The following is a 19,800-nucleotide window of genomic DNA, read 5'->3' as shown; positions in this document are numbered from 1 at the left end:
TGGAGCTGTGTCAGGGCAGGGTTAGGTTGGATATTAGAAAAAGGTTCTTCACTCAGAGGGTGGTCGGGCACTGACCAGGCTCCCCAGGGCAGTGGGCACAGCACCAAAGCTAACAAAGCTCAAGAAGCTTTTGGACAAACACTCAGGCACAGGGTGTGACTCCTGGGGATGGCCCTGTGCAGGGCTGAGGGTTGGGCTCGATGATCCTTGTGGGTCCCTTCCAACTCAGCATATCCTGTGATTCTGTGCTATTCCATCTCTACCCCACTCCCCCTGTCTGATGCCTCCATATCCCCCAACAGATTGGGTTCCAAGTGCAGTGGCCCCTGAGAACTGCAGTGCTTTTGGTCACAATGATGGGGGCAAGAGAGGAATAGGAATGAGGATGAAAGGCAGCACAGATGAGGTGGAAACAACATTCAGGGTGTTTTCTCTGGTCGAATGGGGAGACTGGTAACTGCTCCCGTCTTCCCAGAGCCAAGCAGTAGCTCCCAGAGCAGTAATTTGAACAAGACACTTTTGGTAAAGGTTATTCTTTATGACAAGACAATGACTACTATAAAACACAAGTCAAAAAAAATGGTTATCTAGGAGGATTTGGATTATTGGTCCAACCTTAACAACTTCCAGCACTGTAGGAGGAAACACAATGAAAAAAATAATCAAAGACATGTAGAGGAGAGATGAGGAGGAGGAGAACAGGGATGAGAGAAGGCTGTGAGCTGTATCAAAAGGAGAGCATCAGGGTGAAAGAAACTATCTGAGGATGAATCTTCATTGGTGTTACAGAGAGTGACTGTGACCTTAAAAATAGGCCTGCACTGATGAAACTGCTAACAAGGAAGAAGGCACTTTGTTCCACAGAGGGGGATCAGGATATCTAACAAATAGTTAGATGACCTGAAGGACTAGAGAGAGAGAAGCAAGATGACATTGACTTGTATAAAACTGAAGGGCAACCTCTTGTACTGATAGCAAAACATCTGCTGTTAGCTTGGCACTCATCATTTGGAAACAAAGGAGGCAGAGAAAGATCTGGGTGTACTTGCTGACCTCAGGATATCTGAGCTGCCAGACTGATGCAACTACAGAAACAACAGATAAAGTCCTGTGTCCCATCAAAAGAGACATTTGCAGCACAAGGGAGCTTTGTGCAGGGCTTTGGTGAGACCTCAGATGGAAGAGTATGTACTGACTGCTTGGTCATTCCTGATGAAACACTAATTGAAAGCAGAAAAAGCATTAAAAATCCACAGGGGTGATGGAGAACATGGACTCTCCATCTTCTGGTAGGACACTACAAGATTTTGCCTTGCTTAACCTCCTGTATGCCAAGAGTGCTGCCTAGAATTGCTTCCTAGGAGCAAACAGGAACAGAAAGAGGTCATGCTGGCCATGAGCACGTTTGGGTGGCTGATGAGAAGACAGTGATTGTTACAGTGAGATGCTGGGACTTCAGGCAGTCAGTCCCCTCTCTCTCTCACACACACACACAAATAAGCTGGCATTTTTCATCATTCCCTACAGGATCACTCACTGAAGACACAGACCCAAGGTGAGGTGCAGGAACCACAGAGGAGGAAACACTGAGGTCAGTCTGGTGTACCTGAGCCTAAGCAAGCATCAGCTTTCTGTCCCCTGAGCCACATAGGAAGGAAAGAAGGAGCACCTCACACCCCATCTGCTTCTTTTTTGGAAGAAACTCCAAGAGAGCACAAGGAGAAGTTCTCCCTTGCTAGCAGAACCACCACAGGGATGATCACCACAGCCATCTGGACTGCTCTTCCACATAAGCCATGCCACTTCAAATACATTACCCCCAGATCTCAGCTAAAAGATGTGGTTTAGAAGACTTGGAGCTCCCAAAATGCCGAAGGATCCATCACTAACCTCTGGTACTCATTCACCAAACACCTCTCTAGTGCACAGCACCTCATTCCCCTACTCTTTCTGCATGTGTCCTGCCATAGACATGCACAACACAGCCATGAGTTTGGAAAATAACTGCTGCACCTTCTGCAGACCATAAGGTTTCCTTCCTGGGGACGTGCCCCCAGCAACATCACCCTTTCTCCTACACTTCAGTCGACAAAGAGCTGAGCTAGGCAGAACCAGGGAGCAAAGCAATCACTCGCATTAAAATGAGCACATAAAAAATACAATCAGCAAAACCCAAAGCTATTTTTGGTGTGCAAACTCCATTTACATTTTCCTTTTTGGTAAAAATCCCAAATTTTCAGCATACAACATTCCAAAATTCCCCCACTTTTTCCTTTTATCCTCAATCATAATAACAACTAGTGCTTGACAAAGACTGCCTATTTTTAATTTCCTTTGCGAACTGACTCCAGGCTGCCTATGATTTTCTCCTGCCTGGTCATTATTCAAAGCAAAATGAGTGGCTAACCAATTTCTGCAAGGAATTCTTTGTCTGCAGATTCTTCAGGAGCAGTTTGTTTTGCATGTACAAGGCTGGAAATCCTGGTTGTTTGGGTTGGACGCGTGAGTCACACAGGGCTTTTCTGGACCCATGTTACTCTAGAACTGCGGTTCTGGTTAAGGAAATATTCCAGCTTGGAGTCAGCTTGGGCTTTTGGGGGATACCCCTTGCCAGTGAAATCCTTTTGCTAGAATATTCTTCCAGGGCTGGCCAAGAAGCAGCAGGCAAGCAAGGAAATGGGTTATTGTGCAGCTCTTGCTTCCCAGCATCGCTCTGGCTGTGGGGGGCTGTACCCAAGGATGCTTCCTCTGTTATCTCCACTCATACAGCAAGCCCTGGCCCAGCTCAGAGCAAACATGAGGGCAAAGTCTCCATTGCCAGGAGTTCTCCTGCAAGGAGCAGGCAGCTTGTGCAGGGGGCAGGGAGGGCTTACCTCGCATGACTGGATGCAGTGAATGACGGAGGGGTCCGGGTACCACCGCAGCCTGCCCGTGCACACAATGTTCTGGGGGCAAGGAGAAGAGAGCTGTTAGGTGAGGGGGCAGAGGGAAGGGAACAGCCACCAGTGCTTTATGGAGCTAGAGGGTCTCCTGCAACACTGAGTTGCTCACTGTGGGGCAGAACAGCAGTGGCAGCCCCAGGACCCTTTGAGACCCAACAAACCCAGGGCACCAGCACCTGGATGACCCCTAAACAAGGGCATGTTGTCTGAGGCAGAGGCCAGACACAGACACATCTGTGTCTCTGTGTGTGTGTAGATCTAGATGCATATTGGATGGACTTGGTGATCTTGGAGGTCTTTTCCAACTTTAAATATTCTGTGTTTCTATATCCATACAAAAGGACAAAGGGAGATGGCAGGGACAACCAGAGAAATGGGTTTAGCTGGCAGTGCCACTATACAGTATCTGACTAGGTGAGGAGCTGCTCAGCCAGTCATCACTCAGTGCCTGCTTCAATTAACCCATTGATGCCTGCTCAGGCTCCAAAAACTGCGTCCTGGAAGGACTCATCTCCCCAGACCTGACCTGGAGCAAACACACCAGGCTCACGGTCACTCTGAGGTTATCTCTGGTATTTACAAGGCACGAACTCAGCTGTTGCAGCCAGATGGACACAGGAGTGAGATGTGAAGGGCTCGGTTTCCCGGCCCTGGAACGCGCCGTCCCTCTCATTCAGCTGGGGTTTGTGGGGAACACTCATGATTACACAGGGGGAAGAAAAGCCCCACCGCACATGCAATTTCCTCCTTGTAAAGCTCAGGCAAGCTTTGAAATCTGAGGCCCCATAAAACAGTGTCTGGCCTGTGAAAGTGTCCTAGGATGCCCTTCGCAGCATGGGAGTCACACAGAGGGGTAGGTATGTTTTCTCCCAGCCTCCTGTTTGACACATGCAGTGGCACACAGGCCAGCTCCAGCATTCCCAGGTGGCACATCAGCTCAGGATGGGGCAGCTCTGCCCACACAGATCTGCCGCAGGTCCTTCTGCTGCATCTTTGGTCTAGACTGCGATGGGGTTGGAGCAGGATGAGGACCTGGCCATGCTCAGATAGTGCAGGAAGGACAGACCCAGAGGGAGCTGGCTCAGTGGGGCAGAGAATACTGGCTGAGCTCACCAATTCCCACCCAGCTCAGAGGATCTGCACATCCCAACCTCACTGGGGAGTTTTGTTGTGGTTGTTGTGCAACTTCAATGCCATTTTCGCATACTTATATTAGTATACTCATATTCCAGGATGGGGAATAAGGGCAGAGGGACAAACCTGCTTGGATGTGGGCTGCAATGAATCAGATCTGAAAGCAAAACAGGACTGTGCCCTCCCTGAGTGGCCTCTGCACCTCCCTGTGTTGTTCTCCCCATCCCCTCCATCCCTCAGGAGCATGGCAGCTCTCAGGACAGCAAACTGCTGGATCCTTGGGGGACAAAGTGGGGAGCAGAGACAGAAGCCAGGGCAGGGAGGGAAACAAGATGGTCCAGGGAGAGAGCTCCTGGCAAGGGGCAGCGCTGATTCTTAAAATAACATCTCCTCTCCCTCCCCCTCCTCTGTGCAAAATGCCTCCCTTGCACGAAAGCCCACAGTGGTGGTGAAAGGGAAGCCGAACACCACTGCCTCGATGGGCCAAGCCATCCGATCCCTCAAAGGCAAGGACTCCTTCCAAGGCTCGTGCTTAACCAGCCCACACAGCCCAGGCATCCTCGCCCCCCTGGCAGCCATGGGGCTGATTCAAGGCGACGTACAGTAGTATCCACAGGCACGATGCTGGGCCTCCTGCGGCTTCCCAGGAGCAGGGGAAAGCATTTGGATGGGAGCACTGGCTCCTGGGAAGATTGTTTGCTTTTCTTTGTTCCACCTCCTTCCTTATGCATCTCGTTTTTATTTTAAGAAATATTACCCCGGCAGAGCTGCTTTTTGGGAAAGTCGTGCCATGAGGATCCAAACTATTTGAGCTATTTGAGCTGCTTTGCCTACAAAATGAGTAAGAGATGGGGAGGGAAAGGCTCTCCTGTTCCAGCAGCAGAGGCAACCGGCTGGCCAGCGGGTCCTGGCAGCTGGAGATACCTTTCAGCTGACAGTGCCCTGCCTCCCCCTTGGCAGGGACATGCCTGCCTGGGGTTGCATCTCTGCTGCCAGGTAATTGGGGACCCAGGCTCACGCTGTGCCAGGGGTGGCTTTTGCTATCCCAGCACACTGGCTGACAATAAACAGCAGCTTAGCAGGTTTAGGCACACAGCACGTCCTGAAAAATCAGTGGGATTCTTGCATTAAACTTCACTTATTGTGGTATCCTACAAGTCCTTGAAAGCTGTCTTGGCAGCTGGTAACTTATGCTGAACTTTGGTACGGGAGAGCAGGAGGCTGTGCAGTAGCATGCACTACTTGTCTTTCTAAGTCTTACCCTTCTTCACCCAAGGCAAAGAGACTTTGGTTTAAAACACAAGCCAGAGCCAGCTAGAGGAACCCATCTCCCCCCTTACCTGGACTCTGGTGGGCTGCAGCCGGTGATCCATTGTCTCAGCAGTGACATTTTTGGGCAGTATGACAGGGTCGCTGGGAGGGATGACACAGGAAGGTGTGCACACAGCACCTGAGGGAGGAGAGAGCCTTGAGGACCTCACCAGGAACCAGGAACTGATGGTTCACAGGAGGGCACCAAACACAGATTTGTAGGGTCCTCACTGAGGGTACTGACAGACAGAGCAGAACATTTTCCTCCCAACCTGGAAGAGCAATTTCTTCTCCAAATCTTGAACTATCCAAGAGCCTACAGGACTCGTGCCCAATTCCCTTCTCCCAGATGAGAGGAAAACTGAACACAGCCTAAGAGACAGATTCACACCTTGATGACAGGACGTGGGACCCAGCATGAAAAGAAGTCTGGCCTGGATGCTATAGGAGGTTTGTTGACATATTAGGAAGCACCTTTCATTGTTTTACTACCACACTGAATTCCCACTGCCTTCCCATGACTCAGGAAGAAAAAAAGTTGCAAAAATCACCTTGGAAAACCAGGTGTATCCCAGCACTAACCCCAGCCTCACATCAGGTTTGTTCAAAGGTTGACCTTAGCAGTCCCTACCATTAGACAGACTCAGCTCAGCCTGGTTGGATCAGATTGGGATGACTGGTGTGTTTGGTTTGGAGTGACACAGGCTTTGCTTGAGCATCCTGTCCAAGGGGATGCTGGGCAGGATGCAACAACTGTGGCTGAGTGTTGCAGCTTTTCCTGAAAGCACAAAACAACCAAGTCCTGCAGAAAGAAATGGATGATGTGGTCCCTCATCTGGTGAAAGTGCCCTGTTACACACGATTGTCACTGCAGCTTTTGTGGCTTTTATCTAGGACCTGTCACATGAACCCTGCAAACATCAGTAGTAGTAGCAAGTGGAGAGACTTCAGGGGGAATGGAGGGCTCAAGATCAGGAGAATTAATGCAAAGGACTGGGTTTGCCCTAGAGACAAGTCCCTGCTGCTTCTGAAAACAGAGAGCCTATGCTGGAGCCAGCTTTAACTTTGTGTCTTGCCCACGAGTACAATCAGGGCATGAACAAGGCTAAAGCAGTCCCTGTCTATAAAGAGGATTGAAGAAAAAACAGGCTATTTGTCACAGATTTAATGGGGATTGGTAAAAGAAGAGTCACTGTGACCTGCAGCTCTCTGGGAGCACCGAGTCAACAGGAAGTTTGGTTTCTGTTTGGCTTTCATTTGCCCTCACCTATGCCATGTCCCTGCTCGCACTTGTACTCCACGAGGTTCAGCTCTGGGGGAGGTGGGCAGGTACCCCGCAAGCTCTCACACAGTTTGAACTCCTCTGTCCACAAGCCCTCCTTGGTGCAGACGATGGGAACCTGGAAGGAGAGGGAGAGCAGGTTACTGCTGGCTGGGCTCAGCCTGCCTAGGCACTGCCCAGCTCTGGGGGGAGCACAATGCAAGGACACCCCTCCCAGAAGGGCAGTTCAGAGGGAAGTTCCCCAGGACAGCTGGATTGCAGCCATCTGGTCCAGCCTGTGTGCACTGACCAGAAAGTCAATTGTTTTCCAAGTGCTGCTCAATCCCACCAGAAGTATTTGACCACACTTCTTTTGACAAAGCCTTTTCTGTGCATCACAGGAGATACCTGGGTGGAAGAACTGGCAGGCAGCAGCCTCCATCCTCAGGGAAGCCCCTTGGGGAGCACACCTGTTGCAGCAAGGTTGCCCATCATCCCAGGTGACTGCACTCACAGCAGTTCCTGATACCTGCTAGACAGCCTCCACTTAAGCTTTCTGAGTCTTTTCATCCAAGACAAGCCAAGTTTCTTAGGACCACTGCTTTCCAGATAGGTCCCCAAGGAGCAGAGCAGCATCCCCAGGCAGTGGTGCACCCTGTGCCATGGTCTGTGCCAAGGTCAGGAAGAAAAGTTTTGGGCTTACAGGGCACATACTTTTTGGTGGTACAAAGGCATTTGACCTTGGGGTTGGTCAAGCAGCCGTGGGGCCCCTCTGCACAGCGGGGCACGGGGAGCCCTGCGTTCCCCAGGTGCTCTGTAACACAGGGGATGGCTGATCTCTGCCTCCCCCCCAGAAACCCACCTGCTGTCCCTGTGGCTCACAGTTGAGGACACACTGGCTGTCCAGCTCGAAGCCCTGGGTGCAGTTGTACATGCCCTCGAAGACGGGAGGTGGGGGCTCACACACCACGGGAACACAGCGACCCTCTTCCCACTGCCCACTCTCCAGGCACTGGACCTTCAGGAACTTCCTGGGGAAACACAGACACCAGACTGAGCTGCAGCACCACAGACACCCCATCTGGGCTGTACCAGGCATCTACACGTCAGGAGCAGCCCAAAGACTTTGCTCCTGGAGCACAATCAAACCTGCCATGAGTGGGGCTTTCCTTCACCAAACCACACCTCACCACAAACAAGTCCTTCCAAGATGACAGTCCATGCTTAACAAGGAGCTGTTCTTCTCCTCATTGAGAGGATTGCACTGATCTCACCACTCCTTTGCTCCCTGCTTCTCATGGTGCCCCTAAACCCTTCCTCTCTGCCCAGCAGTCCCTGCAGATCCTGGGCTGCTTTGTCCCACAGCCAGTAGCTACATACTTTGCTGGATGGAGCTTGCCTGCAGCAGTAAACCCTCTGGCCTGTGCCCAGCTGCTCCTGAGGCTCCTCTTTGTACTCCAGCCAGACCCAGACCCGTCAATCCTGCTCTGGCCGAGGGGCTGCCATTCCACAGCAGACCAACACCATCCCGTGCTGCTAAAACAGCTCAGGCACAAACCACTTGCCAAGAAAAGACAGAAAGAGAGTCCAGGAGTGGAGCCCACCCACTTTTCAGTACCCTGTCCTTGGCAGCAACAGAGACACCACATCTTTCACACAGAGGCATCAAAACTGGTGAGGCATCAGGCTGGCCAAGCACTGCTCTCACAGCAAAGGACATGTCAGTGCCCTGATGGGATTTACCTGAGCCAGAACCAATTGCTCCATTCTTAATGAGACTTTTCCTCCACTCCTGTCCTTCTTTACTGGGCAGCCTGCTCCAGCTGCCTGCCCCTGCCCTCTCCCACCAGAGGTGCCAGCAGGCTGGGCTCCAGGAGCCGTGTTATGGAGTTTATAGCGTGTCACAGGTATGTGCAGGGGGGTAACTGGGTTAGAGAAATCCCTGGGGGAAAGAATTAAATTGCTTCTTGTTCTGAGAGCAGCAGATGGTGTGTGTGGCCATCCCAACACACAGGGTAGGGTCATGACACTGTGGAGCCACCCAACACACAGTGCAGGGACACACAGCCTGGAGCATCAAGGGGACCCCTGTGCACCTCATTGCCACACCCAGGCCAGGAACTGGTGGCCATCCCCATCACATTTCTGCTGGAAATTCCTGGATATGAAACTTCTGAGAATTTTGAAACTTTCTAACATTTTAAAATATTTGCAGCTCTTGGAGATTCCCCTTCTCCCTTCAGAAATTAGGGATCTGTTTTTCCTAAAGAGTGTATAAAGGAATGGTGGGTTCCTGCCGAGGTGAATTCAGGTTCCAGCAGGAGCTGCAGGGTAGGGAGTGGGACACAGCAAGTCCATTAGCACAGAGCTCTGCACAAATCTCCCCACCAGCCCCTGCCAGGAGTGAGGATGGCCCTGTGTGAGCACCTGAGCAGTGAGGGGTGCTGAAATAATCACCCTGACAGCAGTAGCCTTGGATCGACTAAGGGAACTGCAACCATGTAGTATTTTATAAGGCTGACAAGAAGGAGCAACTCTGGATCCCTCTGTGGGCATTTGTGGTTTCATTACATGCCTAATTTAACTTTATTCTTTGCTTGCCCTTTCCGTGGGGATCACAGTCACTGACTTTCAAGGATGTCCCCATCAGACCTTGGCTGTCTGGCTGCTTTGCTCTGGTCCAGCTTGAAACACGAGCAAAGGCACATCCCAAAAGATACTAATCCATGTGGGATGTCCAGGCCTTCAAGGCATTTTCCCCTTCTTGAACTTCCAGGGACACAGGGTGTCATCCAGCTGTATGACCTGCCAGGGGTAAATCACTGGGGGGTTAAGGACATAGGAGTAAATGGATGGTGTGAAGTCTCACTGCAACAACTAATGCCTCAGACACTGAGCAAACTCCTTTGCAAACCAGGAGCATCCCAGCCACACCCAATTTCTCACTTCCCCCCTGACCACTGGGGTATAACTGATGCAGCCACTGCACCTCCTTGTTGCTCTCCAGGTTGTGGCAGAGGCCCTCTGCCTGGGAAGACCTGAGCAGAAGGGCTGAGCATGAGAGGACATGCCCCAGAGCTGCAGTTTGCACAGGTGCGGGCTGTGGTTTGCAGTCCCATCTTCCTCATCAGGGCTCCTCATTTTGATGTGGTGCTGGAGTGACCCAGTGTTGTGCATGGCCTCTCACACCTTCCCAGGACCTGCATCCCCCCCGGACCACCTTGCTCTGGAGGCTCATCCCACCCCCGGAATCCATGAAGAGACTTCAAACACGGTTGGCCCAGGCTGACCCTGGGGTAGATGGTGCCATGGGGGCCTCTGCTGCAGGTATGAAGTGAGCAGTTCATATTGAGGCACGGGGAAGGGAAGGGAGAGGCTTTTAAAAAAGTAGATACATAAATACACACAACTTCATAGGAGCTTGAAATTTCCAGGGCCCCCCACAACTTCTTCTGATCTGGGTTAGTGGCATTTCTTGAGGATTAACAAGGAAGCCAGGAAAATTGGAGTCAATGCTTCACCCTCCAACCAGACATCCACTGGGTGGAGGAGGCAGTGGAGATGTCTGAGGCCAGGGAGGGCTGTACCTGAGGTGAAGGCAGAGCACTCACCCAGCTCCAGGAGCCTGTCAGGGATCCAGCCAGCTTAGAGGACTGGGTTTACTGTACAGGAATGGGGATAGATGAGCCTAAAGCCTCCTCTCCCATGGCAGGAGATTGATGGCTTCCAAAAGAATAGTGGGGAAGGAGGGAGATGTGTCAGGAAACTGAAAGAAAGCTCCACCAGCTTGTAGGACCCTCCACTGCTGTGCTCCAAACAGCCTGGGCAACCTGGGCTGTAAATCTTCACCAGAGCCCTTAAAGGTAGAAGGGACAGAGGAGCCCATTTGGCAGCCTGTGTTTTCTTTACCTGCTGTGCAGGTGTTTGCTTCTTATCTGGAAGGGGCCAGAAGTGGGCAGAGACAGTGAACTCTCCATGCCTTTGTCCTCACTACAGATGTGCCTGGTGCCCTGCTGAACTGGGATGCTCCCAAGTTAGGCTGTCCTGCTTGGCCTGCTGTGAACTCTGTTTTGTTTCCAGCCCCCAGTCTGCTAAGTCCTTCCAGTCCAATTTCCTCCTCCTCTTCCTCTTTCATGGTCTCTGTAGTCTTTGAACAGGGAGGGGAGGCAGAGGAGCAGGAGGTCATGCTGTGCTCCACTGATCTCTGGTCAAAATGCCTGCTGAGACTTTAAAAGATGCCTCAAAAGACCTGGGTGCCAGATTCTTCTTTGCTCCATTCCCTCAAGCGAGAAGAACAGGCTCAACCCCTCACAAAGGCAGCTTTGAGATGCCCAAATCTCTTATCTCCAGGGAATCATCCCACAATGGGCAAGTGAAATAAGCCCTCTGCAGGGTCTGACCTTTTTTGTCCCCAAACTGAGAGAATCTTCTCAGCATTAAAGTGCTCCTCTAAAGGATCTCCTAGATGTTATCACAGAACCATGGACTTCTTGTGGGTTGGAAGGGACCTTAAAGATCCTCTTATTCCAAACCCCCTGCTACGGACATGGACACCTTCCAACCTCCAGGTTGCTCTAAACTCCATCTAACTTGGTTTTGCCTACTCCTGTCAGAGACCTGCTTCAGATGGCACTTCATGGTGGAAGTAAAAGGAAGGAGCACTGTGGGAATGATGCCCATTTCCCTCAAAGTACCCGACCCCTGATTCTCAGGCCAACTTTTCAATGCTTTTCAATGCTGCAGCTGTAGGAGATGCCAAACATAGAATCATAGAATGGATTGGGGTAGAAAAGACCTCCAAGATCATCAAGTCCAACCCTTGGTCCAACTCCAGTCCCTTTACCAGATCATGGCACTCAGTGCCACAGCCAAGCTCAGCTGAAAAACCTCCAGGGATGGGGAATCCACCCTCTCTCTGGGCAGGCCATTCCAATGCCTGGGCACTCTCTCTGCAAAGAAGTTTTTTCTCATCTCCAACTTCAATTTCCCCTGGCAGAGCTTGAGCCTGTGTCCCCTTGTCCTATTGCTGAGTGCCTGGGAGAAAAGACCAACCCCCACCTGGCCAGAACTTCCCTTCAGGCAGTTCCAGACAGTGCTGAGGTCACCTCTGAGCCTCCTCTTCTCCAGGCTAAACACCCCCAGCTCCCTCAGCCTCTCCCCACAGCACTTGTGCTCCAGTCCCTTCACCAGCCTCATTGCTCTTCTCTGGACATTTCTCCTTGACAGTTCATATCTTTGTGTGATCCAGGTGGTGGGTTGGGGCTGCCTTTGAACAGACACTGCCTAAATCCAGAGAGCTCTCATGGCAAAGCACAAATGCATATGTTAAGTTCCCCTTGTTATCCTTACTTTGGGATTAGAAGTGAAACAGCTTGGCAGCTGCAAACTAGGCTGTTATGTGGCTTCTCCAGGCTGAAAGCAGATTTCCTTTAACAAGAGTCAGAGAAGCTTTACCCTTCATGTCAGCATTGTCAGTCAGCCCATGCTGCCAGCAGAAAGGCAGCAAATCTCTGGCAGGATCTTGATTACACAATCAGTATTTCCTCGAGGATCTCTTGCTGACAAGCAGTGATTTCCCGGGGGCCTTTCCTCACCCAGGTTGACAGATAAAAGTATCTTTCTGAGTCAACGGATTTCTTCATCCCCTTTCTATTCCACTTATGCTGTGGGAAGTGAATTTCAACTATGATCTCAGCACCTTCTAAGCATCCCTACTCAATCTGCAGTAAAATTCAACTAACAAAAGTGAGGGAATTGCATGAACATCCGAGTCCAAGATCATCCTGTCTTGGACAGAGACAGCTGGATCCCAGTGATGATTCCAGCCTGCATAACATGGGCACTGTAGTGCTACCACTTGAGGAGCAAAGCTAGAGCTAGAAGAATAACTCAGAGGCACTCTGACTACATTTCCAAGGCTGAGCTAATTAGTGGGCATGAGGAGTCTTCAGTATTGGTCATGGATCACGCATGACTTTTGCCCAGTTTATAGTACACAGAGTTTGGCTTCCTTGTGCCCATCAACACCTGTATGGGCACTAAATCCTTTTGCAAGGCTCTTCCTTGCTGGGTTCATGGACTACAGGGAGAAAATAGATCAATAACTCAGTTTTCTGAAACCAGAAAGACAGCAGAAGACCCTAAAACCTTATGTCCAAATCATCAGCTCAGCCCCCTGCTTGCACACCAAGAGCCTGCACCCCACAAGAGCTTTCCATCACCTCACTTTCTGCAAAACCAGTCTCATCAAAATAAAGAAGCTTCTCACTCTGGCAGTTCCCACCCTCTCCCTACCAGGGCTGAGACACCAGAAGGATTTCCAGCAATCCAGCAGCTGACTGGCCCACTTACTGGCTGGTAGCAACTACACCATGCCAAGGGATTTGTACTCCTGCTGAGCGTACACACAGAGCTCCAGATGAGACTGTGCAGTGACATTTACACTTCCAAGAAAAGGTTTTTGCCTGGGATCAGGCCACTCACATAGGAGTTAATCTGCACGATAAGAAAGCAATGCATTTTCTGTTTATGTGGCTTTTGTATTCCACCATCACATATGTCAGATGAAATAGTAGCAATGGTGGTAATAACAGCAAATGTGAAAATGCGATGTCAACAAGCACTGCTATGAAAATGGAAACCACTTCACATGATTTTCCTTGACTTGTCTCACAGGCTGTTCAGCCCCATAGGGAACTTACTCACACATCAGAGGAGCCTCAGGATCTCCCAGAGGACATCCCTTTTACCAGCAGTCGCTGCAGCAGGACAGAGGTGGCCTAACTTTGCAAGCTCAGTCGATCTGTTTGCACGGCCAGTGCCTGAAGTGCCACAGGCACGCAAGCTGCTCTGCAGTTTGCAAAGCAGTCCATGTGATCACAGCCATAATCATCATTTGCTCAGCTCCCCTTGGCCCAAGAAATGCTCCTAACACTGTGAAAAGCTGTTTACAGAAACCACTTCCTTCATTACAAGGCAAGAAATTTGGCAACTGTTTCCCACTGCACAACAACCCTACCCCAGAGCGAAGCAGAGATGAAGTCTGCATCCAATTAAAATTGGAAGGGGGCATTAAACAATTAGCACATAATTACCTGATCTGGGCTAGAGTCAAGACTCTGGGGAGGACCCTGGCCAGTGCCAGGGAATCTTTAGTGACCAAGCCCAGTGGGGACTTCGGCTGGAGGCGTTGTAGAGAAAATGCTGCTTTACCCCCAGAGTCACGACACTGGCTGAGAGCAGGACTAGTGAACCACCAGGAATTTTTCCCCAAAGCATCGGGAAAAATCTTCTGCCATTGAAATGCCAATGTTAGAGATTAAATTTAGCCAAGAGGCGCAGGGGGTAAAATGTTAACCCTGACAAAAGGCAGCCATTCATTCCTACAGCACTTTGTTCTGTATTTTTTCATTTTTAGGAAAGACAGAAGCTCCAGGAATCTTCCAGCATCTCATTACATCTGCTTACCTGGGAGTCTGCAAACACTTAATGTGGTGCTTGATTGTCACCAATACACTGAAGTGCACGGGAAAATTTGCATGTTTTGGGTGAAGGCACAGAACACACATAGCAGATGACACCTTGTTCCCACCCAGTTCACCTTAACCAGGGAATGCCCCTTGCATTTCAAGAAATCTCTCTGATCAGAGCAAGATGCTCTGCCTTCTACCTATCAATTCATCTCTTCAAGACTGCCAGTGCACCATCACCTGTGCTCCTTGCTCACACTAGGAGAAGAGAAGGAAGGAAACACTGATAACAGACCTGCCACAGACTTACCTCTTAGGCTTGTCTGCTGCATTCTCAGCCACGTGGTACCCAGGCTTGCACCTGTAGCGACAGACTGAGCCCACATCATGGTTGCCCTGCAGGCACCGGGGCACCAGGAGCTTGGCATTGGCCACAGCAGGAGGGGCATCACACTCCAGCTTGCAGTAGGCTTCAGGGAGTGACCAGAGACCATCCTCCAGGCAGGTCAGCCACTGGTTTGTTCCTGACCCCAAACGAGAAGAAGGTGTTGAGTTACAGCTGAGCAGGGGTGGATTCCTGAGGAGGGGAGCTCAGAGTAACCAGCAAAATCCTCTTATTAGAGTGGATACTGATACCAAAGGAGGCAATAAACTGAAGGCCACACTCCACTAGGTCAGGCTGTGGCAGAAAATACTTGAAGGCAGACAGAAATAGGGAAGGGCCAACTTCTTGGGCATGGAGAAAGGATCTTGGTTCTGCAAATCTCTCCTCAAAACTTTCCCTCAAACTTCCCCTCTCTGTGATGCCTCAAGAAAACCTTCAGTGGGCCAGGGGCTTCTGTGTAGGACACCCATCTGGCATATTTAGATCAGCCCATCTTCATTCTCCCCAGGGGCTTTCTGCAGCTTGTCCTTACCTGCCCTTATCAAGCTGTCATACCCTACTACATGTGCAGTGTAAGACCATGGAACAGTTTGGGTTGGTAAAGGAGCTTTAAAGGCCATCTAGGTTCAATGCCCCCTGCCATGGGCAGAGACACCTTCTGCTAGATCAGGTAGCTCAGAGCCCCTTCCAACCTGACTTTGAACACTTCCAGGGATGCGGCAGCCACCACCTCTCTCAGCAACCCTAGAGTCAAGAAGATGGAAAGTGCCAGGAGGACAGACATGGGAGGCTTCACTGGTGTGACTGGGAATTCAAATCACTCAATATTAAAGGTTTGGGTTGAGTATTACAAACCAAGTCTTTGTTGTCACTGGTAGACCCAGCTAAATGGGTGGCCAAAACTGCACAGATGCCTGCAGGAAGTGTCCAGGACTGCAGCACCCACGTGGTGTGGATGATGGATGGTTCACTGGGAACTGCTGAGCAAGAAAAAAGCTGGACTGCAGTGAATGGGATTCTTCCTGCTGAGAGGTTTGGATCAGCAAGTTCCTGGCAGCCAGGCTGCTCCATGGTCCCTTCAAACATCACTTTCTTTTTACAGGATCATTGCTTCTGGACCAGAGGCAAGACTGTATCTTCACTCAGCACTTGTGTTCCTGACAGGTCACAGGACAGGGCTGCCAAGGGTCGTCCCCCACCTCCAAGTGCCACACAGCAGTGTCATCCTTTCCTTGCCTATTCTTAGCACTTATTAGCCTTGAGAGCCTGCCCACATGGACATGAGTCTTTGGGGAGAACAAGCACCAAGCGTGTCCCTGCCTGGGCAGCTCAGCCAGATCAGTTGGACCTCTCAGAGTTCACCCACATGGCTTAGCAGCCTTGGCCAAGCACCCCCAGCCATCCTGCTGGAAGTCACCCAGGGTGAGACCAAGGGAGCCCATGGCAACTCTCCCAGTGACTTCAGTGGGAGCAAGAGGTGGCTGGGAGGGAAAGATCAGATTAAAGTCTGCCCTCAGCTGACCCACCCAAGGCAACAGGCACCCACTCACGCAGAATTTGGGCTGTTGAGATGTTGATGCTACCCTTTGATCAGCTCACACTGGGGATCTGACACCATCCTCCCTGTCATGAAATGAGACCTTAATTCTCTGCAGTTTTTGCTCCTTAGATTTAACTTTTTTTTTAAAAAAAAGAAAAAAGTAAATGATTCTCATACGTTTCAGCTATAAATGTCTCCATAAAATAGGGCACCCATTAAAATGATTTGTTGTATGCGATTGTTCAGAGCAAAGGCGTTGGTGGAAACTCACAAAGTCCCAATGCTTGAAGCTGTCAAGGCAATTACCCCCGAAATCCCATCCAGCTCAGCCCTTGCATAGACAGGAACAGTAGCTCTCTTTCTCCAGCTTGGCTTAAAAACATTCCTGTGGCTATTGATGGAGTCGGCAGAATGAAAGCCAGGCCCTGGTGTGTCTGGGGGACTGCTGTGTGTCTGGGTGGTGAACATCTCCCAGACTGCTCTGCAGCTGTGGGCATCAGTCTCTATGGCTTTATAGAGCCCCAGGCCCCTTGAACCACAGGCTTTCCCACAGCCACCAGGCACTGAGCCACTTCTGGCTCTCTGAAGTCCTCTCTGTCTGTCCACGCTGGCTGCCTGCATGTTTCTTGTCTCCCTCATCCTCATCCCAATAATACTTGAGGCGGCTGGGCCTCACCAGCTATCAGGAGAAGACATCACTACACCCCGAGGTGGATGGACAAGGGCTGCCAGCCAGGAGATGGAGTCAGTGGGAATTATCCCCACACTATGGTGTCTCTGCTCAAGGAGGATGGATACCCACCATTTTGGGAAGTGTCTCAAGAGCCCATCTGGCTGGCAGAAGCCAGGATAAATAGGAGATTCCAATTGTTTGAACAGCTTGGGACAGGCATGGCAAGGTGACATCAAAAAGGGTAGTTAAGTGTCTCAGCACTCCAGACTGTACCTTGAAGTTTGGCTGGGTGGATGCAGGAGAAGGAGCATCTCTGCAGGTAGGTGGTCCCCATGGGGCAGGAGAACTCAGCATAGTACACGTGGGACTGGTCAGGGACACCGCAGTTGACAGGGTCACAAGTCACAGATCTGTCCCACCGTCCCAAACTGCACATCAGCGTCACCTCCTGCTGCAGAAGAAGCAGAGCTCCATCAGACTCCTGCAAGGGAGCTTTAGTCTACTGGTGTGCCATCACAGCAGGAAGGTCTGACCCAGGTTTCAGGACAAGGAGAGCTCTCCAATGTTTTTCCTCCTCCAATGTGCCCTTTCTCCCCACTCTGGATATGGAGTCATGAAGTCCTTACTTGCTCATGTGGTGACATGTGGGGTGTGAAAACAGCAAATAGCCCTTGGGGAAACACCTGAGCTAAGTTATTCCCAGCTCTGCACTGCAATTTTCCCTCCATTTCAGCTGTTGTCAGACAGCTGTTCTGTTGATTGTTTTTCCCAAAATGTACCAACTCCCTCATGGCTCAGCCCACAGAACTCCCCTGAAATCAGACGTTCATATAACCTCATTTACTAATGCTAATTACATGGCCCCTCTTACACAGCTGGGGGACTCCATGAGAACACAAACCCCTGTGGTCCCACCACTAAACATGGCCAAAATGTGCTATCAACTTCATCAAAACTGAGTGGTGGATGAGGGTGTGCCACGAACAACTTGGTCTAGTGGAAGGTGTGCCCAGCCATGAGAAGAGGGTCAGACTAGGTGATCTTTTAAAGGTCCCTTTCAACCCTATCTATTGTTTTCCACTCAAAGACTGCTCACCACTACCCAGCAGCCCTCAGCCAGGGGCTAAGGACCAAAGAGGTGTCTTTCAACAATTCCTATCTCCCTTCACTGGCTGGGCACAACCATTCTGCTTGTACAGCCAAACCTATGACTGTGACCTGTCCTTGCAGTCAGCATGTTTTTATTGAACCTGGGTGTGGTGGCACTGAAGGACATCACTAAACTTGGGTCTGGTACTCTCTGGCGTTCAGCAGGAGGAGGCAATGAGGGTGCTTAGAAGAGATGAGTGCGTTTTCCCAAAATGCCTCGAGATCAGTAGGGTCACAGCCAGAACAGTAACATCACTGGAGGGCTCAGGGCAAGGCATTTGCCAGCTGCCATCTGCTGTGACAGCCACATGGTGAAGCTCTGTTCAGAAGTTTCCCATCTCGTTGCCAAACACAGGAAAACTGTCACCCGAGGCAGATTTATTTTGCACGGTTTCATTTCAGAGAATGGGAACATTTTGTTTTCCCTGGGCATGCCTTGGCCCCCAGAGCTGTGTGGCCATGTAATTAATAACCTCCCAGTGACGAGGGGCCAGGCAGGGCACCCCCAGCTGCCCTTTCCAGGGCCCACCTCTCCTCTGGCCAACGCCGTGGCGGTAGCACAGGAAACCTGCCTGCCAGGTGTCACAAGCCCTTGCAGATCTTCAAGGAGAGGAAAGGTCCACCCTACTAACATGGCCCAACTCACCTCCATCTGTCCACATCCCCACACAAGTTCACGCTCTCGCTCAGTCTGGCGTGGGAACCACCTCAGCCCTGGAGATTCCTGTTCCCCTCCTGGAACACCCTATGGACAGGACATGCTGTGCCTACAGCCCTGCCAAGGTGACTGCCTGGATCCAAGGCAGCTCAGCTCCCAAGGACACATCAGTCCCAGGTCTCCTCTGTCAACAGCGAAGAGCTGTGCTGGCATGTGGCTTTTACAAGGCAACCCCCAGCCCTCTGGAAAGTGGGACGAACTCTTTCACTTCTGGTGACTTCTGTGCTGCCCCGCTGGCGTGGGCATCGTTATTGCAACGCAACACAAAGGAAGAAAAGCTCTCTGTGCTCTCAGCTGCAGCTAAATATAGTTGCTCTGCAATGACTTCATTTTTTCCTGAGCCACTAACTTCAGCTTTAAGAGAGAAAACATCCCAGGGATGTTTAACCCTCCCAGTAGTGCCCATGTGGAGAACAAAATGCCTACCTCTCCTTCTGAAGGAGTGCAACACCTTGGCTTGGGACATGCCCTGCCCTCAGTGCCTTTCAGCCTGGCAGAGCTGTGGCTGGGCTGAGAGAACTAGGACTGCAGCAAGGAAAGGGGATGGGTCTCCAGAGCAGGACCACCAGCCACGAGCACAGAGGTCCAGCACCACAGCAACACTGGGCTGGGATTTATTGGAAAGGAAGCAAGAAGGTTGGACCTGGAGGAACAGAGCGTTCTCGGGTCACTCCAAGGTTAAATCTTTCTTAACTAGGTTTTGGTCCTACAGGCCATGATGTCACCCTCACCCTGAGGTGCACTCACCTGCTTGGAGCCCAGGCTCTTCCCGTTGCTGGAGCGGAGGACAAAGCCCGGCTGGCAGCTGACGGCACACACCATGTGCCCGGGGCCATCCGAGGTACAGTTCAGGGTGGCAGCGTGAGCAAGCAGCGGCTCTGCGCAGCTTCCTGATCCCACACAGGCACCGTGGGCACAGCTGTGGAGGAGAAGAGAGAAGGGATAAACCCCTGGGTCCCAGGACTTCTTCAGCAAGGAAGGAGTCTCTCCAGGTTGCCCCTGAATGGAACGCTCAGCAGGTCACAGACACCTGGAGATGCACACCTATCCCTCAGTCTCACCTTCTTGCAGGCTTGAAGTCACTGGATGATGACACCAGGAGGGTACTTTTTCCTAACTCTGTCTTGGCTGGACCTTATCCCAGTCCCAGCTCACACCTTCCCACCAATCATTGTACCCTTTCAAGCTGATGAAAAGTTAGAGCCCAACAATGCTCCT

General features: G+C 51.0%; 1 protein-coding gene across 2 annotated transcripts in view; it reads right to left on the bottom strand.

The window, feature by feature from the left end:
* The window catches only part of PAPPA2 (pappalysin 2), a 94,486-nt gene that overhangs the window by 15,621 nt on the left and 59,065 nt on the right, over positions 1–19,800 (bottom strand). Inside the window, exons 14-20 of one of the 2 annotated variants that reach the window (XM_071565580.1) lie at positions 19,330–19,501; positions 16,989–17,166; positions 14,428–14,641; positions 7,511–7,679; positions 6,655–6,787; positions 5,417–5,526; positions 2,874–2,945 (exon numbers count right to left, since the gene is read on the bottom strand). In XM_071565580.1, coding sequence (XP_071421681.1) covers positions 2,874–2,945; positions 5,417–5,526; positions 6,655–6,787; positions 7,511–7,679; positions 14,428–14,641; positions 16,989–17,166; positions 19,330–19,501 — 1,048 coding nt within the window. The remainder of the gene's footprint in view (positions 1–2,873; positions 2,946–5,416; positions 5,527–6,654; positions 6,788–7,510; positions 7,680–14,427; positions 14,642–16,988; positions 17,167–19,329; positions 19,502–19,800) is intronic. The other variant, XM_071565581.1, reaches the window with a different exon arrangement.

Source organism: Pithys albifrons, chromosome 10, assembly GCF_047495875.1.
Source record: "Pithys albifrons albifrons isolate INPA30051 chromosome 10, PitAlb_v1, whole genome shotgun sequence".
NCBI lineage: Eukaryota > Metazoa > Chordata > Aves > Passeriformes > Thamnophilidae > Pithys > Pithys albifrons.
Note: the sequence above shows the minus strand (reverse complement) of the source record. Positions and strands in the feature narration are given on the sequence as shown.